This window comes from Macrotis lagotis, chromosome 8, assembly GCF_037893015.1.
Source record: "Macrotis lagotis isolate mMagLag1 chromosome 8, bilby.v1.9.chrom.fasta, whole genome shotgun sequence".
Classification (NCBI taxonomy): Eukaryota; Metazoa; Chordata; class Mammalia; order Peramelemorphia; family Peramelidae; genus Macrotis; species Macrotis lagotis.
Window position 1 is genome coordinate 194,236,466 of NC_133665.1, and position 21,610 is coordinate 194,258,075.

At 48.3% G+C, this 21,610-nt stretch overlaps 1 protein-coding gene across 2 annotated transcripts in view; it reads left to right on the forward strand.

The window, feature by feature from the left end:
* Positions 1-21,610, forward strand: part of MINDY4 (MINDY lysine 48 deubiquitinase 4) — a 150,803-nt gene that overhangs the window by 120,919 nt on the left and 8,274 nt on the right. For both annotated transcript variants that reach the window (XM_074199279.1, XM_074199278.1), the window contains 3 exons: positions 2,273-2,336; positions 7,006-7,167; positions 20,014-20,194. In XM_074199279.1, coding sequence (XP_074055380.1) covers positions 2,273-2,336; positions 7,006-7,167; positions 20,014-20,194 — 407 coding nt within the window. The remainder of the gene's footprint in view (positions 1-2,272; positions 2,337-7,005; positions 7,168-20,013; positions 20,195-21,610) is intronic.

Consider the following 21,610-nt stretch of genomic DNA (forward strand, 5'->3'; position numbering starts at 1 on the left):
TTCTCAATTCCTAAACCTTGATGGTCAGCGATCCCAGGCATCAGATCTCTTCAGTGCCAGTGCTGGTGTGAGCCTCCTTCATTCTTCCTCCTCCCCCCTTCTTTTTGTTTGCTATATATGACAATGGGGCTTTTTCTGGGGGTTGTTTGACATTCAGAAGTGCATCTGAAAGAAGGCATTAGAAGGACTAAAAGAGAACCTAATCTCAGCCTGCTGAGACTCCTCTTCTTAGCCATGTTTTACTGCTTCTGCAGACCTGTTTTGACCTGGACTTCTCTCTGGGCCTGTCACACACCCCTCTCTGGTACCCTCCTTCCAGATAATGGCAGCTCCTAAATCAGGAGACCCCTGTGCTGATTTGAGATTCAACCACCTGGGCCTTCTGGACCAACTCACTGGTCCTTGTGGTCATCCCCACAGAGCCTCCTGGATTATCTGGGGAACCAAGCGAAGACATCCTAGTTCCATGGAAGTCCAAGGGTCCAGATCAGAATCCTTGCCTCTCACATGCCTTTGTGGCTACTCTGGGTGTCTATCTCCATCTCTTTCTATTGAAGGGGCTGGACTAGATGATCTCTGAGGTCAGTTCTAGCTCTAAAGATATTCTCCCTGGTGCATGCTCCATCCATGGGCTTCTCTATTCACTGATTATTGAGTTTCCTCCCATGCATAGGTGATGCTGACATGCCAGAGATAACTTGGCCCAAATCACAAAGCATTCCAAATGAACAGAAGACAGTCCTGTGGCCCCAGGCCCCCGGATGCTAGCAGCTTGTGCTTTATATTCTCTGAGAAACTGGAGTCCTGAAAGCCAGGATCCTGCAATCATGGGGTGCCAGCAGGCAGAGGGGAGGAGGATTTGTGGCCATCAGAAGCTGGCTGCTCTTCGTGTGACTCCAGAGGTTGGGAGAGAAGCCCTAAGAGTCACAGGTGACCCGGGGCCTTTGGACATTTCTCAGAGGCCAGCAGCTGACTGGCTGGGGCTTGTGGGAGCCTTTGTCTGGCCTGCTCACTGATGGAGTAATGGGAAGCACAGATGTTTCTATCCTTGGACACAGGAGACCCACTGCTAAGTTCACATCACTTTAGCACCTGACCATGTCATTCCCATTTCCTGCCATTGTCCTTTTCTGTTTGCCCCGCTGTCCTAGCTGACGCAAACTTGAAAGTCATTGGATTCACTGCCAGCCATGGGATAATGGAGATGCAACTCTCCTAACACTCCGGAGTGGCTCTGATCCAGAGATGGTTATCAGGGGGCCCAGGAGCTCATTGTCTTCTCTTTAGAAGAAGAGACATGGGCCATGAATTGCCCTTTTGCCTCTAGGCCCCCTTGCAGTCATCCTGCCCTGCTGCCCCGGCTGAATCCTGCCCAGCTCTGAGGAGCCCCTTTCAATGCGAGGCTCTGCCTGGAGCCCTGAGGGCTGGCCCTGAACTTCCCAGATTGGCCTGGCTTGGGTAGTGTCTACCCCATCATGGGGGGGGGGTGTCTCCAAGGCTTAGGATGCTTGCATTCCCCAAAGGGAGAAGAGGGAGAGGCTGACCTTTGGGTGGAATATGTGTTTCCTGTCTCAGGATTAGCCACCAGGATGGTGTGAAGCCCTGCAGGATGGCTTCTCTAGGTGATGTGCTGAAAAAAGTAGTGAGAGAAAATGCAAGGGATCCTTGCTGAAATCCCATCCCATCCCATCTCATCCCCAGGGAAAGGCAGAACATGTTGGGACCTTGTTTCTATCCTCTTCCTCTTTTTTTTTTAATTCTGGACCTCAGGGCCTCTACCCCAGAGAATCTCCCCCTTGAATCTCTCCAAGGGACACACTGTGGTGGGGGAAGTTGCAGAACCCTAAGCAAGCCTAGTCCCCACTTTCTCTCTTGGTCTCTTGCCCTGGTGCCTCTTTTGGAAATAAAATGTCCCTGGTGGGGATTGCCTTGTGAATGATTTGATTTTATCCCTTCCTTGACAGCCTACGGAGGCCAGGGCACTTAGGGAATGGCCTTGGGGGGGGGGCAGATCCACCCCCTGTCACCTGAGGAAGGACACTGTGCTTTGAGAGAGACTTTTTCTGTCCTAGTGGGGATCCTGGGCATGGAAGCTTGGGGGGACTAGGAGTGGAGAGGCTAGATTTGAGGGGGGATGCCCAGGAGTCAGCTTCTCCAACACCATGCTGCCTGGCATAAAGAGGCACCCCATGTGGGAGCCCCCAGAGCAGAGCTGGTCTAATGGAGTGGTTCAGCGCATCCTCAAGTCATGACTCTTCCTTGTGTGTTTCAGAGTGCGCAAAGACTTTGACCTGCCTACCAACTGTCTGATTGGAGCCCACGGATACTGCACTCAGGTACCCTTGGGAGGGGGCTGGGAGAGGCTCCGTACAGTGTCTTGAATTCATTGTCTCTACAGGCTCCATTCAGGGGTGCCTAACATGGGAGAGCAAGGAATCAGAATGAATGAACTAACCAAGTGCAGGCTCTGAGGGAAGTGGGCTACTGTCCCCAAACAGATGGGGAAACCGAGTTTAGGTGACTTGCCCAGGATAGCCTGGCACATGAGGACCCTGTGCTGTCTCTTGTGCTCCAGGCCACATTGCTAGGGCAACCCAAGGAGGCAGAGAACATCACAAACAATTACCAGGCCCATAAGAGGGTCCTGAGACTGGGGAAAATGGCACAGCTCAACTTCATCGTGTTGGAGGCACCACACAGACCCAGCTATCCTGATTTCATTTGTGATGCCCACAGCTGCCCCGGCTAAAGGCAGGGGGCTCATCCAGCAGCCACAGTGAGGGAAGGTTTCCAAGCTGGAGAGCTGGAAGGGCCCCAGGGACTGGGGAAGAAACTGAAGTCCTCACTTCTGTAAGAAAGACTATCCTTGAGGGGGCCTCTTAAACGCCTCTCCAAACTTCATCCCTTCCCCAGCCTCCTGTGGCTCTCCACTGAGAACCTTGCCTCATAATTCTCTTACAAAAGAAGACTATTGACCAAAGAGCCCTCTCTGCTCCCCATTCCCTCATCTCCCACCACTCAGCTGCCCTTGGTCACCCTCTCCTTGACCCTGCCCCCTCTGCCATCTCCCCTCTATGTGGTACTTCCCTGCCATCTGAAAACATGCTCATGGCTTAAAACTCTTCCTCACTTCATCCCTACTCGTTGTCATCCCAAACCACTTGAGAAGGCCATCGAGAATGGGCTTCTCTACTTGCTGTCCTCTCCCTCTGGCTTCTGACCTCACCATTCAGCACAAACTGTTCTTTCATGGTGACCTTTACTCAGTCTTGGTGCTCTTCACCTCTCTGCAGCCTTTGCTTCCCTCCTTGGTACTCTCTTCTCTCTAGACTTTTGGGACACTCTTCTCTCCTGGTTCTCCTGCCTGCCTGACTTGGTCATTTCCATCTTCTTTGTACCCATGATTGTCCTTCAGGAGTCCCCAAGAGTCCTGTTTGGTGAAGATCTCCCATGGATTCAACACTCTCTCGGGGTTGACCCCTCCTCTCCCTTGACACCGCCATCTACCCTTACACCAGGCCTGGGACAGCAGCATGGCCAATCAATCTTCCTAAAATGAAAGTCAGACTCCTATCACTTGAACTCCAATGATTCCCTGTGATCTCCAGGAGCAAAACCTAAGTGCTCTGCTCTGTGACTTGGCCCTTCCTTCCTTTCCAGTCCTCTTACACCATCATCCTCTCTCCATAAAGTCTGCAGTCAGGGACCCGGGCTTCCTCCATCTCCTGTCTGTGCCTTTTGACTGGATGTCTCTCGGGACTGGACACTCTTCCTCCTCATCTCCACCTCCTGATTTTCCTCAGTAGCCAAGTCCGTCTTCCACCAGAAGCCTTAGTCAGTCCTCATTCACCTCCTGGGCCCCCCAGATATCCTTGCTGATCCTGTTTGTACATACTTGTTGGCCCAGCGTCTCCCCCTTAGACTGAGAGCTGTGACTTTGCTTAGCCCATACCTGGCCCAGATGAGGCAACTAAGGAATGCTCAGGGACTTGTCCTGAGGCCCACGGATGGAAGCCCAGCAGCAGAAATGGGGCTTAAAGCTGGGTCTCCTGACTCCATGGTTATGGTCCTTCCCACTGAAGCTGTCTCACTACTCATGCTACTGTCTCACTACTCTCACTACTCACTACTCATGCTCATTGTCACAAACTGCACTGAAGGAAAGGAAGAAATGCCCACCCTGGCTGCTCCCAGCTCCACCTGGCAGTGGGGGCCCTGTTGGCAGTTGCCTGGCACGAGGGCAGTCTACCTTGCTGGAGCACGCCTCTCCCCATTTTCCAGCTACCTGGTGAAATGAAGAGACAGCCTGGGGAGGAAGATGCCAACTCTGACACTTCCTTTCCCCAGTCACCCTGGGTCAGAAAGAGCCTGGAGGTCACTGGCCCTGGCTTTTTACTGAGTTGTAGGACCAGAGGCAGCTTCTCTCCTGGGAGCATGGGCCTCCCTACTTCCGAGGGTCCTCCTTGGAAGGCACATGTGAGGGACCCCTCAGTCATCCTATGATCCACCAGACCCCTCAAGGGCTCCTGTGGGCATCTCATGTCACTCTTCTTAGGTTGACGCCATTCCATGATCATGAATAAGGAAGACTGAATAGTCATAGAAACACAAGGATAGAGAGAGGCCTTGTCTCCTCTGACTGATTCTGGAAAGGCCTCTGGCTGCCTGGGGCCTGGGAGGAAGCTGACCAGAGAGTGTCCTATCACCCCCTTCCCTGTATGCTGGAGGCCAAAGGGGAAGACGCTTAGCCAGGTAGAGCATGGTAGTGATCTCAGCCTCCTTGTTCTGAGGGGTGAGTGCCCCCCAGAGCACCATAACTTCACTCGGCATTTCCTCCCAAACCCTCTTCAGCTTCCTCTATAGAGCCACAATGCAGAACATTCCATATCTTCCATCAATAAAACTGGGTTCTTTTAACTCTCACTGGGTCAGGGGTCGTCAGTCCCTACATTCTCCCCATTGTTGGGGCAGAGGGAGGGAAGGAGACTGTCAGGAAAACTGTTCTGATAGAGGACAGTCAAGGGAGGCAGATCAAGTGCAGACTTGGTTGGGAGGATCTGGATTCAGATGCTGCCTCAGTGGGCCCTACCTGCTGAATCAGCTCTGGGCCTAGCTCTTGAGCAGGAAAGAGCCCCCTCATTGTCCTGAGGAGGAAACTGAGGTCCAGGGATTGGAAAAGCCATGCCCACAACCTTCTGACTAGATTTGGCTCTCTGACTAGAGCCAAGAATTTTCCACTGCACCCTTCTGGTCCCAGATACAAGAGGTTTGTATTATGGCCCTCCTCACCAGTCTCAAGAATAGAGTCCCCAGGGTCCTCAAGAAGGGGATGGTGGAATCAGGAACTGGTAGAATGGCCACTCGGTGTCAACAGAGCGGTGCAGTCACTCGAGGATCTTGCTTTCTTCCTGGGCTTGGCCCACAGAAGCTCTGTGATGCATCCAGCTCACTGGGTGACCCAGTCAGGATCCATGAAATAGCTTAGGCCTCAAGTTAACAAAAAAGGAGGAATAGGACTAGAGAGGTTTGTTTGAAAACAGTCTGGAGATGAAGGTTGTGCTTTAGGCTAGGGAGAATGGTCTTGCCGTCCTCTTCCCTGGTCAGACTTCATCTGGAGGAGAGGGATGAAGGCCTCAGTTCCAAGTCACATGAGGAAGGCTGGCTGCATCAGTCTTGGCAAAGAGAGCTTGTGGAGAGGTTGAACTAGTGGCCCACTGAGGCACCTTTTACCTCTTACAGTCTGTGACTCCTTTGTGTCTGTTCAGCTTTACCTTTTTCTCTGCCTCAATAAGACTACCCCTGAGCCCTTCGACCTTCCTACCTCCAGACCTTTGTTCAGGCCATTCCTCTTGTAGAATTCCTACATCCACCTGTAGAATTCCTACCTGATCTTAAAGGCCCCAATCAGATACCACCTTCTGGATGAAGGCTTCCCTGCTGTCACCTGCCAGAAGTGGTCTCTCCTCCTCCTGAACTCCCCCAACCTTTTGTTTGGATCTCTCTTAGAATGCTCAAAGACACCCTGCTTGGTCTTATTTGTGGTTAATTTTCTCCTTCATTTGTAAAACGGGGACATTGCTATTAGCATGATCTTTATCAACGGGTTAAAGAAAAGTGCTTTGAAAGACAAAATATTTGATAACTGGTAAGTTTTTTAAGATTCATTCCTTTCATGACCATCAAATGAGCAATGACTAAACAAGGCATGGTGGATGATTGGGATGGCATTACTAGAGCTAGAAGACATGTTGGGCAGGAGGCTTTCAGAAAAACCTGGTTAGACTGAGGTGAATTGATTCAAAGTGAAGGGAGCAGAACTAGGAGGAGAATGTCCTGGATGATGATCCACTGAGAATGATGGAACTGCTCTGATCAAGAGAGTGAGTGATACAGTTCCAAGGCCCCAGGAGAAAAAGGTGTCCCACCTCCAGAGACAAAGCTGAAGGACCCTGCTGCAGAGTGAAGCAGACTTCTTGAATTTTTTTACTTGCTATTTTTTTTTTTACTTATGACTTAAGATGGAAATGTTTTGCATAGCTTCACACTATAATTGACATCTTCTTGCCTTATCACTGAGTAGGAGGGAGAGAATTTAGAACTCAAAATATTATAAAATCAGTGTCAATTTTTTCCCCTTTAATTGGGAAATAGTTAATGAAATAAATAAAATACATTGAAAAAAATCTCCAATTCTTCATGAGATGTGCATGAGGGGAAGGACAGTGGTCAGAGATGTAGATTTGGGAGAGACCTCAGTCGAGGCAGTCACTGAATCCAGTGTTAAATGACTTGCCCACAAGAGTAGACCTTCCCCCAGAAAAAAAGCCAGTAGCTTGGAAACTTAGAAGGAAAGTAGTCGAAATTCCGTTCTTGTTTGCTGTGGGAAAAATTCCATTTCTTTCTTTCCCTTCCCCGCCCCCATCTTGTTCCCTCTAATGTTCTGTCCTCCTTTTCTTTGTGTTCGGTAGATAGAATTCACAAGTTTCCTCTTTCTGTTGTCAACAGGAACTCGTCAACCTGCTTCTGACGGGCAAAGCCGTGTCCAACGTTTTCAACGATAGGGTGGAACTGGATTCTGGAAATGGGAACATTACCCTCCTCAAAGGAATCACATCTCGCAGTGACATTGGGCTGCTGTCTCTGTTTGAGCACTATGATGTTTGTCAGGTGGGCAGAACCCTAAATCCCAACAGACACCCCCTCCCCTGCCATAGGCAGCAAGTCCTGGGGTGGGAAGTAGTATCCGGAGGACCTGGCTGAGGCCCATTACTGGACTTGGGAGAGGTTCCTGCTGCTGAATCTGAGTAAGGAAGGACAAGGGAATCTGAGGTTTTACACAGGGCTTGCAGTGATCATAGTTAGAGATATGATAAAGAAGGAAAGTCTTCAGCCAGCCAGGTGACCATGAGCGGAGCCTTCCTCTAACTCAGCTGGGTCCCACCCTTTGAATGAGAACACCCCGGCCTGGGCAGGGCTGGCCACCCTGCTCCAAATGGCTCCTTTCTGATTTGCTCCTCACACCCAGCCACAACAAGCCTAAATTTTCATTATCTTTGGGGAGAAAAACAATGATAACAGCTATTTTACAGAAATAGTTTTTATCCAGGGAGAAGATAGGAATGCTTTCACACAGTCCTTGATAACATAACCACCCAGAGGTGAACAAAAGTATTTAGCCTTCAATTCCATTTTCACATTTGGAAGCCATTGCCTGCCTCCTGGGTCAGATTTAGATTCCTTTGATCCCCTCAGCCCAAGAGTTACCTCCCAGGCCGGGCAGGCTTTTCTCTCCATGTTTCTGGAAGCAAATCTTAAAAATGGCTCTTACTGGGTCTTTCCAAAATGTGCGTCACTGGGTCTCTACCAGGAAAATGTGTACAATGTTCAATGCAGACGTTAAGGATGGTGGGACAGCTAATGCTTAGAATGGAAAAGATAAACTTAGAAACAGCCAACATCTGTAGGGGACCCTCTTTGTATTTTGTCCTTCTTTCACAGCCCTCCCACCCTCCACCCCAGCGCCAGATGTGGGTTGGTCACCTCAGTCATGGGGCCTGAGTTGTTCCCAAGGCTCTCAGTTGGCTAGCCTTAGCCCAGTTTTCTTCAGTCCTTTTCCTAGCAATGCTGCTTTTCTCCTCTGGTCAGCAGAGGCCTGGATCTGGAACTCTTGACCACGAATAGCTGCCAAGGCTGGAAATGTCCATTTCTTAGGATCAGCGCACTGGGAAGAGACAAAAAGAATGAAGGGCAGAAGGCAGCCAGGTGTAGGGCTTTGGGACCCCCATCTCAGGTCAGCCTGGTCCCAACTGTCGATGTTGCTTAAAGGATAGTGGAAATCTCTCTCCCCTCTACCCCATACACTCTGCTCCTGCACCATGATGCCATTCCCAAGCTCTGTGTGGATGACAGGGGGTGGCTGGGGCAGGAAAAACATCATCTGACAGTCACTGCATCTGACTTGAACATGTCTCTATTCTGAGACTAAGAGGATGTGGAGGATAGAGTAGGATAAAATAAATATATCCTTCTCCCCAGATAAGATGTAAGTATGGTTAGCATATAGACTGTTAGTATGTAAATTCTATGGATGAATAATAGGTGTAATACTCCACCCTAGTGCTATACATATACTGTTAGTATCTGTTCTCCAAGGCCTTCATTGGTTTTGCAGTAAATCAGACTATGATATTTTCATTTACATGACTGCAGGTAGTAATTATGCCTATTGATCTCTTGGTTCTGCTATTGGAAGCTGCATCAGTTTATCAATCATTTCATGTTTCTCTGAAATGTTTCACATTGCTCACCACACAATGGCATTCCATTATATATATATATATTATATATGTATACATATATAATATATATATATATAAATACCATTGGATTTTTAGTTAATCCACAATCAATGGGGATCCACGTAACAAGGATACTAAGAGTGGTGTATCTGTTAGTTCTTCAATCCCTAGAGGGGGATCATTAGGTCAAAGACATCCTGGTCACTCCAAACTGAGATTCAGAATGACTGGACCTCTTCTTGGCTATCCTAACTTCAGAGACTTGTAGGTTTAGAGTTGGCCAGGCCTCCTCCTTTTTACAGGTGAGGCCACTGAGGGTTAAGGAAGATCAAGATTCCCTAAGATCTTCCAGTCTCTCAGCCCTCTACTGCCCCCCTTTTTACTGTGGGGTAATATAAAAAAGAAATTGCATTTCTCTTTTGATTAATGAATTGTAGAATATTTTCATGTGGTCATGTCTATAAATATTACAAATCAGATTTTTATTGTGATATTCAGTGAAATAGTCTAGTTACATTGATTTTGTCCATTCAGTAGCTTTTTAATTTTATGGAATTAACAACTGTCTTTTGATAAACCTTTCATGATCTTCTCTATCTTTTTAATTCTGCTCCTATCTAAATGTATTCTCTCCTTTTGGGGTGGGGTTGGGTGACCCTTTCGGGTTTCTTATCTGTTTGACCTTTCTGTGGCATATGATATAACACAGTTTTCCTCATATGATTTCTGCCAAACTGCTTTCTAATTTTCTAGTATTCCTTTTTCAGAAAGGGAGTCTTCTACCATCATTCATGTTGTGGGGTTTACCAAACACTGGACTCACACTTCCATGTTCTATTTCATGTTTATTTATCAGTTCCGTGATTGACTTTTTGCTTTTAAAAATATTGAATTTTTTTTAAATATCTATTACTGATTTCAAAGGCAGTCAGCAGTTTGCCATGAGATTCTATGTCTTCTGTTCTTTAGAATGAATTTTGTGATGTTTTTGTCTGGTTGGAAAAGTGATCTTCCCTTGGTAGAATTTGTTTGGTTGAGCACAAATGTGTAAACTAATTTTGGTCATACAGTTCTGTTCAATGAATCTGAAGATCAGAAAACAGCTAAGTCCACTAGAAATGTATGTTAGATGATCTCACCCTTTATCCCTGGGACTTTGCCTCCAAATTCCTCCCCCCCTCCAAAAATAAATAAAACCAAAGTCATTAACAAGAACTTTCTCTTCCCCTTCCTGTCATCTCACATCACTAGATTCCTTCCCTGATTTTCATCTCCTCCACCCCTTTCTTTCCATGAAGAGGTAGCCCTTCTCCTTGCTAGGGCAAACTAGATCTCATGCCCTGTGAGTCCATCTCCTCTCATCGTCTCCCTATCATTCCCACTCTCTTTCAGTCTCTCTGAGTCTCCTGGCTCCTTCCCTGCTGCCTCCAAAATGATCCATCAACCTGTGTCTATTTAGTGGTTAAATTCCTTGAGAAAATCATTTGTGTGTCTGTTTTTCCTCTCTTCTCAGTCTCTTCTCTCTAGGTTTTTGTAGATCTCCTGGTCCTCCTCCCTTGTCTGATGGGCATTTTTACTCCTCTGTTGCATCTTCATCCAGGTTACCCCTGCTCACCATGGCCTGGACCTGGGGCCTTCTTGCTTTTGCTAGATTTTATCTCTGTTGGTGATCTCATCAGTTCCTCCATGTTCAGTTATCTCTCTGCCTAATCCCTCTCTCCTGACTCCTCACATTACCAATGCTTTTTGTACTTATTAAGAATATCATTTGTATGCAAGAAGAATGAAGCAATCCTTCCTTGAAATGAGCTTAGGCTCTCTAGAGAAGATATTGTATATATGCACTCTAGATTATAGCTCCACTTAACATATATACATGAAGAAGAAGTGACTAAAAACCTGCAGATACACATAGTAGTTAACACTAAGCACATGCCAGTCCTGAAGGACAGTTAGTGGAAAGGCACAGTGACGGTCAGTTATTTCATATTTGAGGAACAGAGAGGTCATTTTGGCTGGCTCAAAGAGTTAGTTTTGAAAGGGAAACAAACAGAGGAGTCCCCAGTTGATCCTTGAGGCAAAAGGAAGCATCCAGTCCTGTGGTAGATGGAGCAGGGTGGGCCCATGTCCTGATCCATGCTCATTGGTCATGAGTTCAGCAGCCATGTGGAGGAGAGACTGAGGGGGAGACCCCTTTGGTGGCTGTAGAAGTAATCTAGGACAAAGGTGTTGAAGACATAAAGGAGGGGTATGGGAGAGTCATCGTGAAGGGAGAAAGGTTTGGCAACTAATTGGATATGTTGGATGAGTGAAGCATCCACAAGAATGTCCAAATCTTGAACCATGAAGCCTGGGAGGATGTTGGTGCCTTAGACAGAAATGGGGAAGTTTGGAAGGGGGGAAAGTTTAGGAGAAAACAGTATTAGAAAAGTGAAGTGTAGTTCAAATCTGGTCTCAGACACTTAATAATTACCTAGCTGTGTGACCTTGGGCAAGCCACTTAACTCCATTTGCCTTGCAAAAACCTAAAAAAGAAAAAAGAAAGAAAGAAAAGAAAAGTGAAGTGTAAGGGATCTCTGGGGCATACAATGGAAAGAATGCAATAGACAGTTGGTGAGATGGGACTGAAATTTGGAGGGGAGACCACGATGAGATCCATATGTTAGTAGATCTGGGAGTCATCTGCTCAGAGATGGCAATGAATCTCTTGTGAGTTGAGGGGGTTACAGAGAGAAAGGATAGAGCAAGAAGTGAAGGGACCCCCAGACAAATCCCTGGGGAACAGCACCAGTTAGAGGGTGTTGAGGGCAGTCTAACAGGAAGAGAGGGTGGTGTCGGGCTGTTCAGGACAGGGGAGAGTATTCAGGAGGAGAGAGTCAGCAGTCTCTAGTGCAGCAGACAAATTGAGAAAGATGAAGCCTGAAGAAAGACCTCATTGGAAGAACGTTCCAGTTAAGTGTGGAGGTCTAAGGTCGTGTCAAAATAAATTGAGACAATCTTGTTCCCAAGAAGTTTGGCCAAGAGAAGCAGGAGAGAGGAGAGAGAACTGTGGGACTGACAGAGCTAGTGAAGTTTTGTTTGTTTTAGAATAAGGGCTTGATATATGAAGGCAATAGGGAAAGAAGTTCCCTTTTGCCACACTCCTCCTCTAGGCTTCTCCCAGACCATGGAGCTCCCCACCATCTTCCCAAGCTCTGAGGATCAGCAACTCCCATCACTTGGCCCCTCTTGCAGATTCTTTATTCCCAGCATCCCATGGATGGGTCCCCTCTGTGCTGACCCAGCCCCCAGCCCCTTAGCTTCTCCTTGGGTGGCTTCAGCTTCATGGATCTCCTGGCTGCCTGTCTCTGCCTGCCCTCTAGACTGTCCACTCCATCTCTGTCCCACCTCCTCATCTACTTGGGGAACTCCTGGTCTGGTCATTGAGAGAAGATAGTCATGGAAAGATGACACCTCTTCCAGCTGAGTGTCACACAGTGGACCTTTGTGCACATTAATGGTATCTTCCAGTTGAAAGGAGGGAGCTGGTGACAGAACTCCTGCCCTAACAGAAAAACTGGCCCTACCACCTGAACCCTTACATCTGGGCCAGCTTGTTGCATTGCCTTTCTTTGTATTTCATGTGTAATATCCTGTATGTTTGGAGCACTTTAGCTTTTGCCACCTTCATATCATAGATGACCACTAGCCTACTCAGAGGCCAGAACTTCACAGTCAGGAACCTGTGCTCACATTGCTCAGTTGAGGTAGACATGACAAGTAGGGTACTTATTTCTATGATTTGGGAGATCTGCAGTCTCTTCAAGACCAGAAATGGGGGAAATGGTCTTCACATCTTTGAGTTCATAAGTTCATCAGGTTAGGGGACCCAGGCTATTGGTGTCCCCTTTCACTGAGGAGGAATCAGGCCAAGAGAAATGAAGCAAGCCCTGGCACTCCAATCCCTAAGACCAGAGCCGTTGCTCATAGGCTTTTACACCCCCATGGAAGGGTCCTGCAATCCAAGCCCTAGTACCATCTGAGGAGTTGATGTCCCTTTTCTTAGGTGCTTGTCATGGTTACAAGTCAGTTCACACTTACATTACCTTCTTTCCAAACTCAAATTCTAAGGGGATAGAAAGCAGCTCAGTCTCATGTTCTTATGAAATCTGGGTATCAGGAGAATGTAAAGAATGGGACCATATTTCCTGGGATTGTCTCCATATAGGGCACTATGAATAAGATAGACTTCTGCCTTCCAAAAACTTCTAGTCTGGTGAAAAGGTGACTAAGGAAACAAAGGTCAGCAAGAATGGCCCTGTCCCTGAGGAGGTTTGGGCCTCCAAGAATGGCTGAGAAACTGGGCTGGGGGAGGAGGAGGTGGAGAATGAAGTTGAGCTTGGGCTGGCCCAGAGATTGCCGACCTCACCGGAGGTATAAGGAGAGTCTGGTGTCTCGGCAGACACCAGTGAAATACAAGTGGTCCTTGAAACAGCAGCGAGTGGTCTGGTTGAGACAGCGATGGACATAGATGCAGGAAGAGGGGAGTCAGGGAGGCCGGGGGATTGAATCCTGGCTCCGAAAATTCAGACCATGAGCCCCTAGCACTGGGTTCACAGGGTGGGCAGGAGGGACAATAAGGTCATGGGGGCAGGGAGAGTTTTCTTAGCATATATAGGAATTGAGTTTATTTTCTCGAGGTAGTCAAGTTAATCGGTATTTATTTAGCACCTGCTCTGGGCCAGGCCCTCCCCCAAATTCAATTCAGAATTAGTACGTGCCCACCACTTGCCAGGCCCCAGGCCCAGACCTGGAGAAGATTCTCACTAAAGAAATGACCCTCCCCACATGGGGGTGAAGCGGCAGCCCCTTGAGCAGCCGGCTGGCTTCTGGGCTCTGAGTCCTCCCCTCCTGGGGCCCCTTCTCTCCCTGCAGTCGGGGACACTGCCTGGGTGGAATTCTTCATCCTAATCCCCCATGAAGGTATTTCTGTGGCCTGCGGATTAAGGGAAGTATGGAAGTTATTTTGCCGACAGCAGAAGAGACTGCGTTTTGAGGGCCGTCATTTAAAATGGCTTCCGAAAGGCTGGCTCCAGGGGGAAGCCTAGCAGATATTTGAAGGGACAGGAGGAGCTTGTGTGATTCTGGGAAATTCTTCAGGAATTCTTTCTCAATCCTTGGTGGGTTGGAACCTAGGAGACTTACCTTCCAATTCCAGCTCCATTTTCTTGTCACAAGGATGTCCTGGCCTTGGCCAGGGCAGGGGAAGTGTTCGGGCTCTGCCTCCCTCCCCTCTTTGGAACACCCCCCCCCCAGCCTCAGTGTCCTCTCCTGGGCCAAAGGGCATGGCAGAGCTTGACCAGCTCACTCACCTGGTCCAGCCTCCACAAGAGGCTCAGGGGGTCCCCTTGGTTCTCCGAGCTCAGCTGGCACAGGGAGATGGAGCTTGACAGGGCAGCTTTGGGGAATAGCTGGAGTTCCAGTCCCTTCCTACATTTGCTACTTAAGGGACTCCTCATCAGTTGCAAAGTGCACCCAGAGTCAGCTCCCTCAACATGGACTCCAGCGAGAGTCCCCTTGAGTAAGCTGACCATAGAAGCAGAGCTTGCCTCCTCCCCCAAAACCTCCCACCTGCTCGTTTGTGACTTGATCATTGGTACCTCATTACTTGAGGGTAAGGAATTGTCCCATGAAAATCGCAAGCCCTTAGATGGGGAACTCTATCGGCTACTCACACCACAGTGTGACTTGGCAAAGAGAGGAAACTGTGCCTGAGGAGAGGGGAGAATGAGGGCAGTGGCTGTCAGGGGAAGGGAGGAAGTCCCTATATCTGAGGCCATTTCATCTTGGGTCCTCATTCATGCCAGGCCCTGTGGTAAGCCCTGGGCACCAAACCAAAAGTGAATCTGGCCCTGCCCTCAAGGTACTTCTGATGAACCAGGGGAAGCAGCAGGAACAAAGGGAACCTGGTGGTGAGGAAGAAGACAGTTTCAGGCATCTGGCAAGCCAGAGCAAAGGGAGATGAGAGGTGGTGCATGGTCTATGAAGACTGGCAGCCTGGGGATAAGAAGGAGCCACTGGAGGGTTGTGTGTGTGTGTGTGTCTGCATGGTGTAATATGACCAGAACAAGACTACAGAAATGACCAGCCTGTGTATGGAGGATGGATTTGAAGGCAGAGATCAGTTGGGGGCTGTCGTTGCATTGGGAGGAGCTCTGTGAGTGGAGAGGAGGAAACATATTCAAGAAACATGAAGCTTTAAATGGCACCAGGGGTGTGCCAACAGCAATAGAAATCTGAAGAGCAGTAGATTTAGAGGCAAAGAGAAGTTTTCTTTTGAACAGTCACCTTCAGGCAAAGTAGCCCAATGGCTAGAACACCAAGCCTGAGTCAGGAAGATCTGAGTTCCAGTTTGGCCTCAAGATACTAGATAGCTGTGTGACCTTGAACAAGTCATTTCATCCTGTTTGCCTCAGTTTTCTCAACTATAAAATGAATGAGAGAAGGAAATGGCAAATCACTCCAGCATTTTTTCCATGAAAACCTCAAATGAGATCACAGAGAGTTGCACTAAAACAACCAAAAAATGACAAAAATACTTTCTCTTCCCGTGTGAGTAACCTGCAGGGATTATTTTGTCTGCCTTGATATTCCTGGAAGGAACCTTTGAGTCCCCTTCTGTTGGTTTTCTTGTTCATTCTGTTTTCCCTGTGATTTCACTAGAGAAGGTAACCTATCCCCCCCCCACACACACACACACAGGTGAGGACACTGCCCCCGGCCAATGAAGACAGGCCACCACAAGTCTTAGAGAAATCGGTGACCGAGCTGGCCTGCACCTTCCTGACCTCAGACCCTGAAGCTAAGCCCTAGAGTATCTCACCTCAATTGGATTGAGAGGGCAAAGAAGTGTCATTATGGTGAAGAAGGCAGTGGGCAGTTTGGCTCTGTTTCAGGAAGTCGAATCTGTCTCTTCCCTTCTCATGGGCAGCTTGGGGTCTCAATTCCTACTGAGCACCTACCTACTTGTGCTTGAACCCAGGCTCAGGTAGAGATATAGGTCTGGCCTTGGAGACCACTTACAACTCACAGGGAGAAAACAATGGAAGATTCATCAAACCTTTCAGCAGCATGGTGCCAACTTCAAGGGCCATGGAGAACTGGAAAAGGAGTGAGGCTTCATGAAGGGAGGCAAAACATGGTCGGGCCCAGGAGTAGGGAGGATGGAAGGGCAATGTCCATAAAGACTGAAGTATCCTAAAGACTGAAACTGGGGAAATGAGAGTCAACAAGTCCAAATGGCAGAAGAAATGCCCCCTAAAGATGACATTTCTGTGGCTCTGAGATGCCCTTCCCCCACTCACCCTGCAGTTGCCAGGCTCTTGGCTTTCTCTTGTTTTCTACCCTGCCCAACTCTCCTCCTCCAACCTGGATTAGCCAAGAAATGTGTCTGCTCCTAAGGCGCCTCTGCCTAGCTAGTGGTCTGGATGGTGGCCATGCTGTAACGGGAGGGAGACGTTTGGCTATTTTACGACAAATAACAAAAAAGCCTGCAGTGTTGATGGGCCATTTGACTCTTCAGAGAGAGGAATAAATATCTCGAGGTCATGTCTATACCAGCAAGGCAAAATGGAAGAACTTCACCCCAGTAAGGGACCCTGTTCTAGAGGCACAGGTCCACTGGTTCTCAGTGGTCCTGCTCACCCTTCTGGGGGTGGAGGTGGAGCAGAGGAGGGCAGGAACCTCCTGTAGTCTGAAAGCTTTGTCCTGGCTGCTGCAAGAAGCAGAAGGTAGGGATCTTGCATACTCAAGCCAGCGATGCTACCTGGGGGAAGGCGGCATGCCCAGGCAGGCGGGGACTGTGTTTGCAGTCCTATGGAAGTTTGGAGAAATGTCTGGAGAGACTGGATTTGGCAGTCAGGCCAAAAGAACTCTCAAAGCCCCTTGTCTGCCATGTTCCTGCTTCTAGCATCTGATGGTTTCATGACCCAGTGTTTGGGCCAGGTGTCGATTCGACCCAGAGTGGATTTCACCCTGTTAGTGGCAGAATGGAGACAGGGTTGGACTCTGAATCAGGCCCCAAGGTGTGTGATGACCTTGTGGATGTGAAGTGAGGCACTGCCCAGGGCCCCAGCCTTCCTCTGGATAAATCCAGGGCTCACAGGACCTGGTTTAGAGTCTCTCCTTGACCCTTGTAACCTCACTCCTAGAAGATGCTGAATAAAATGCTTGTTCCTATGCCTTTAACTCCATCTGTAGCCAGCCACCTTCTATTTATTGGAGTGTATGTATGCCTACATATATGTGTGTGTCCCTGCCAGCAGCTATTAATTGCCTTTTCTGAGTCAAGGTCTTTGACCCCATGATGTCTTCAAGTGGAAGTTCAAATGGAAGGTCAAATGGAAGGTCTCCGTGAGCAGACAAGTGGCTTATGGACTACAGCTCTCCTGAACCCAAACCAGATTAAAATATAACTAGGTAATATTTAATAAATACAAATGTGATAGAACACAGATAACATCCCATTTTAAAGCTAGGCAGTGTGGTCCATGGTTTGAGCCCACCAGTGTCAAGGATTATGCTCCACCACATCCTGGGCTTCACTCATCTTAGGTCTAGTCCCTCCACCCACAAGGCTTCTCAGTCAATTACTCCTGTTCTGACTTTACTCTCCTCCTTTACCACCCTCAAACCAATAATTTGTCATTTCAATTCAGATCTGTTCTATGCCCCTTTGTCCTGTTGCTGTTCTCTTGCCCAAACTTAGCCCTGTCTCATTCACTCCCTGTTTCTCCTCACAAGCTGCAAATCAAAGGAAGCCTCTACTGTGCTGACTGGGCCCATGACATCCTGATTTCATCCATGATGATATCCATTGATGATTTTTTGCTATAGCAAAACAGATCTTTTGTGCCTCCCTAATTTATCTTCCTGCAGAAGCTATTTCAAACCATCTCTCCTTCAAAATCCCTTAACATCATTCCCCACTCTCTTCTCTTTTTCCTTAGTCATAGAGAAAGAGGTGGTCCTTCTTCTTGTCAAGGCCAGCCCCTTTACCTGGGCATTTGATCCCATGCCTTTCCATCTTCTCCAGAAGATTGTATCCTCAATACCAACCTTCTTATCAGCCTTCAACCAGTTCCTTCCTTGTTGCCTTCAAACATAGCCAAGTCTCTCCACCCTTAAAACCCTCCACTAGGCCCTATCATCCCCTCAAATGATTCTCCTCTTCCATCTTTTCTTAACTAGACTTCAATTAAAAAACTGTCAACATTCACTGCTTTCACCTCTGATTATTCCTTGACCTTTTGCTTCCAACTTTATCACTCCACCAACGTTACTGATATTCTCTGAATTGTCAAATAGAATTGTCTTTTCTAAGTCCTCAACCTACCTCTCAAGAACTCCTCCTGGATACTCTCTTACCCCTGCATTTCATGCTCTACCTCTCCTGGCCTCTTACTTATCTGCCTGCTTCTTCTTGTCCTTTGGTGGTTTCTTACCCACGTTTCACCTTAACTGTGGACATTCTCCAGGGTTCTCTCCTGGGTCCTCTTCCCCTACGTCCTCTTTTTCTTGATTACCTCATCAGCTTTCATGGACTTATCTATCATCTTTCTGCTGACCACCCTCAGATCTGTCTCTCTAGTCCTGGTCTTTCCCAACACCAATTGTCTGGTGGACATTTCAAAATGTCCTGCTTTATCTCAAATTCAGCATATCAGAAACAGAACTCCTTATCCTTTTCCCCAACCATCCCCTCTTCCAATTTTTCCTCTTCTTGTCAAAGATACCAGGATCCTTCTAGTCTTGCAGGTTCATCACCTCTGACTCATCCTTGCCCCCTTACACTCCCTTGCCCATATTTCCAGTTGCCAGATCTCACTATTTTACCTTCACAATACCTCCCACACTTGACTTTCTTCTCACATGGCTACTGACTTAATTCAGACCCTTACCATCTCCTTAATATATTATTGGCAGCCCAGCCATTCTACACTCTGCTGCCAAAGTGCTGCTCCTTCCAGTGACCCACCCACCTCTGAGAACTTTTCTCTTGTTTCTAGGATCCAATCTAAATGATTCTGCTCAACTCTGGAAGGCCTACACAAACTGGTCCAGCCTATTCTCCAGGCTCATTGGATGTCACTTTGCAGCCCTCTGACATGGGGCCAAACTGATCTTCCCTATGATCCTCACACACAACATGCCATCTCTCATCTTGGGATTTTTGAAATACCCTCCCTTTCTTACCAGAAAGACAGTTCCCTCTCTTCCATTACGATGCAGCTCAGTCCATCTTTTGTACAAGCTTTTTTAGATCCCTCAGACCACCTTATATTTTACCACTTTGTACAGATGTGGAGTTTTTTTATTCAATTTTTCAATCCTGTCCAATTCTTTGGGGCCCTATTTGGGATTTTTCTTGGCAAAGATATTGGGCTGGTTTGCCATTTTATAGATGAAGAAACTGAGGCAAGTAGAGTGAAGTAACTTGCCCAGGTCCTAGAGTAGTCAGGATCTATGTATTTACTTTATATTCTGTATATATTGTGTGAGTCCCCCCCGCCCCAGTAGAAGGTAAGTTCATTAAGGGCTGAGATTAGTTTATTCTTTGTAATAACATCCTCAGCAGCTGGCACAGTATCCAGAATGGGGGCAGATATTTAATAGCTACTTAAACTGATTGGTAGAAGGTGGGTCTTCTTAACTCTTGGCTCTTCTCTCTGTTAGCTCCGTCACACTGTCTCTGTCCCTGTCACCACCATTTCTGTCTGTTGGTGTGGTTGTGTGTGAGCATGTGTACACATATATCATGCATACACACTTCTGGTGGATATATGACCTCTAAACGTCCTTGTGGTTGTGTGAACAGCTCATGGCCTTAGCCTATCAGTGCCTGTATCTTGGACAAACCGGTCAAGTGGAGCAGTGGTGCCACCAAGACATTTGCATGGTACAGTGGTAGCAGAGAACTTGTCTCCATGGCTCTTCTGTGCTTCTTGGCCGATAGACTTCTGCCCTCATTTCTGGAAGGGGGAGGTGAAGCTCAATGACCTCCGCTTCATCTCACCCCCAGCTTGTGTCTCCTTGGCACCATGGAAAGGATGCTGGGGTAGGCAGGGCCATCTTTGAAGTGGTAGAGTGACTGCCATTGGTCTCTTAATTCCAAATCTTGGCCCCTTGGCCACGTGAACGACTGCTTGGTTCTTGACTCTGCTGTCTCTGCTCTCAGGTGGGCTGTTATCTAAAGACTCCCAGATATCCCATCTGGGTTGTGTGCAGTGAAAGCCACTTCAGCGTCCTATTCAGCCTGCAGCGAGACCTCCTCAGTGACTGGAAAGTGGAAAGAATATTTGATCTCTATTACTATGATGGACTGGCTAACCAGCAGGGAGAGATCCGGCTGACAATAGGTATGTAACTTAGGACAGCTCTCCCATTTCCTCCTAGAGGTGACCAAAGGAACTCTGCCACCTTTCCCCAGCCTAAGGTTTTCTATCACCTGCTGGCCACCCCGTTCCATGCCTGATCTTAGGCACTAGACACGAGAAGGTAGTGCTTGCTCCTAGAGCACCTGGAATAAGAGATGCACATGGGAAGTTTAGAGACTAGCCTAAGAGGAGACGCACCCTGACTAGTAGTAACTAGTAGTGGAGGTGCTCAGGGTGGGTTTCTGAGGGCGGTGGGGCTTGAGGGACTCGGGAAGGATGTGTACCCAAATGGAAGATCAGGAAAGGACTCCGGAGAAGATTGACATGGCTGGCCAGAGGCCACAAGGTTTGGATAGAGGGATGGGGGCTGGTGTCAAAAGTGTCAGGTCCCCTTGACCAAAGACGGTGTCCACCTGTGCCCACCCATCAGTGGCCCACACAGTTCCTGGAGAAGGGTTGGTGAGGGGCTCCAAGCAGAGTTTTCTTAGTTCAGTTTGGTGTGGATGGCCTCTGGAGTCCAAGGAGCAGTGAGCTCTGCTTCCTCAACATTCCCCTAAGAGCAGTGAGAATGCTGGTGGCCAGTTTGGGGGTGAGAGGGGGAGTCACAGATCACAACCTGAGGCCAACATTGTGGTCAGGTGAGAGAAGGAAGCCAACTGTTCCCCCCCACACACAGCCTCAGGCATTCTCTATTGAATCTCACTGTCATAGACCATGATCTCACCTGATTTAGAAGAGGCCCATCCTAGTCAGATCTCAGGGACTTCCACATAACCATTTCCATAGTAAGCCAGCAGAAAGTGATCCTCAGGTCCCTCGAGCCTCATTGCTCCCATCAGTTACGGCTAGAAAGAGGCCCCCCACAGCCTCAGACATTCTCCTGGCCTGTGTTCTCCCAGGTAGCTGTTGGGACAGGCAGGGGTTCAAGTCCAGGCCTCGAGCTTGGAAGACCCTTGCCAGCCCCTGGGAGGCCCGGCCCAGTAGAATCAAGATCTCTGAATTTGCTGATTTGACCAGATTCGGTCCAGGGGCTCTGGGTTCCTGTGAGGCACAGACAAAAATAAGAATAGTCTTTGCCATGGTGCAAGGATTCTGCAATCTCTGGAGAAAGCGCATGTGCTTTGGGGGCTGGACAATGGGACTGACCCCAATAAGCCTTTTAGCTGGGTGATAAGGGGGGGGAGTGAGGAGGGGGAGTGAGGGGGCCAACTAGAGCAGAGAAAGAGAGGCATGAGAACCTCCTCCCAGGGAGACTGGCAGGGAGCCTGGGTGGAGATTTCTCTGGTGGATCATTTGGATCCCCCGTGCTTAACCTTCAAGGCCTTGAGAGCCAGGGAGTGATGTGGTGGCTTTGGGAGGGATGCGTAGGAGAGGAGGCAAGGCCAGCTGAGGATGGAT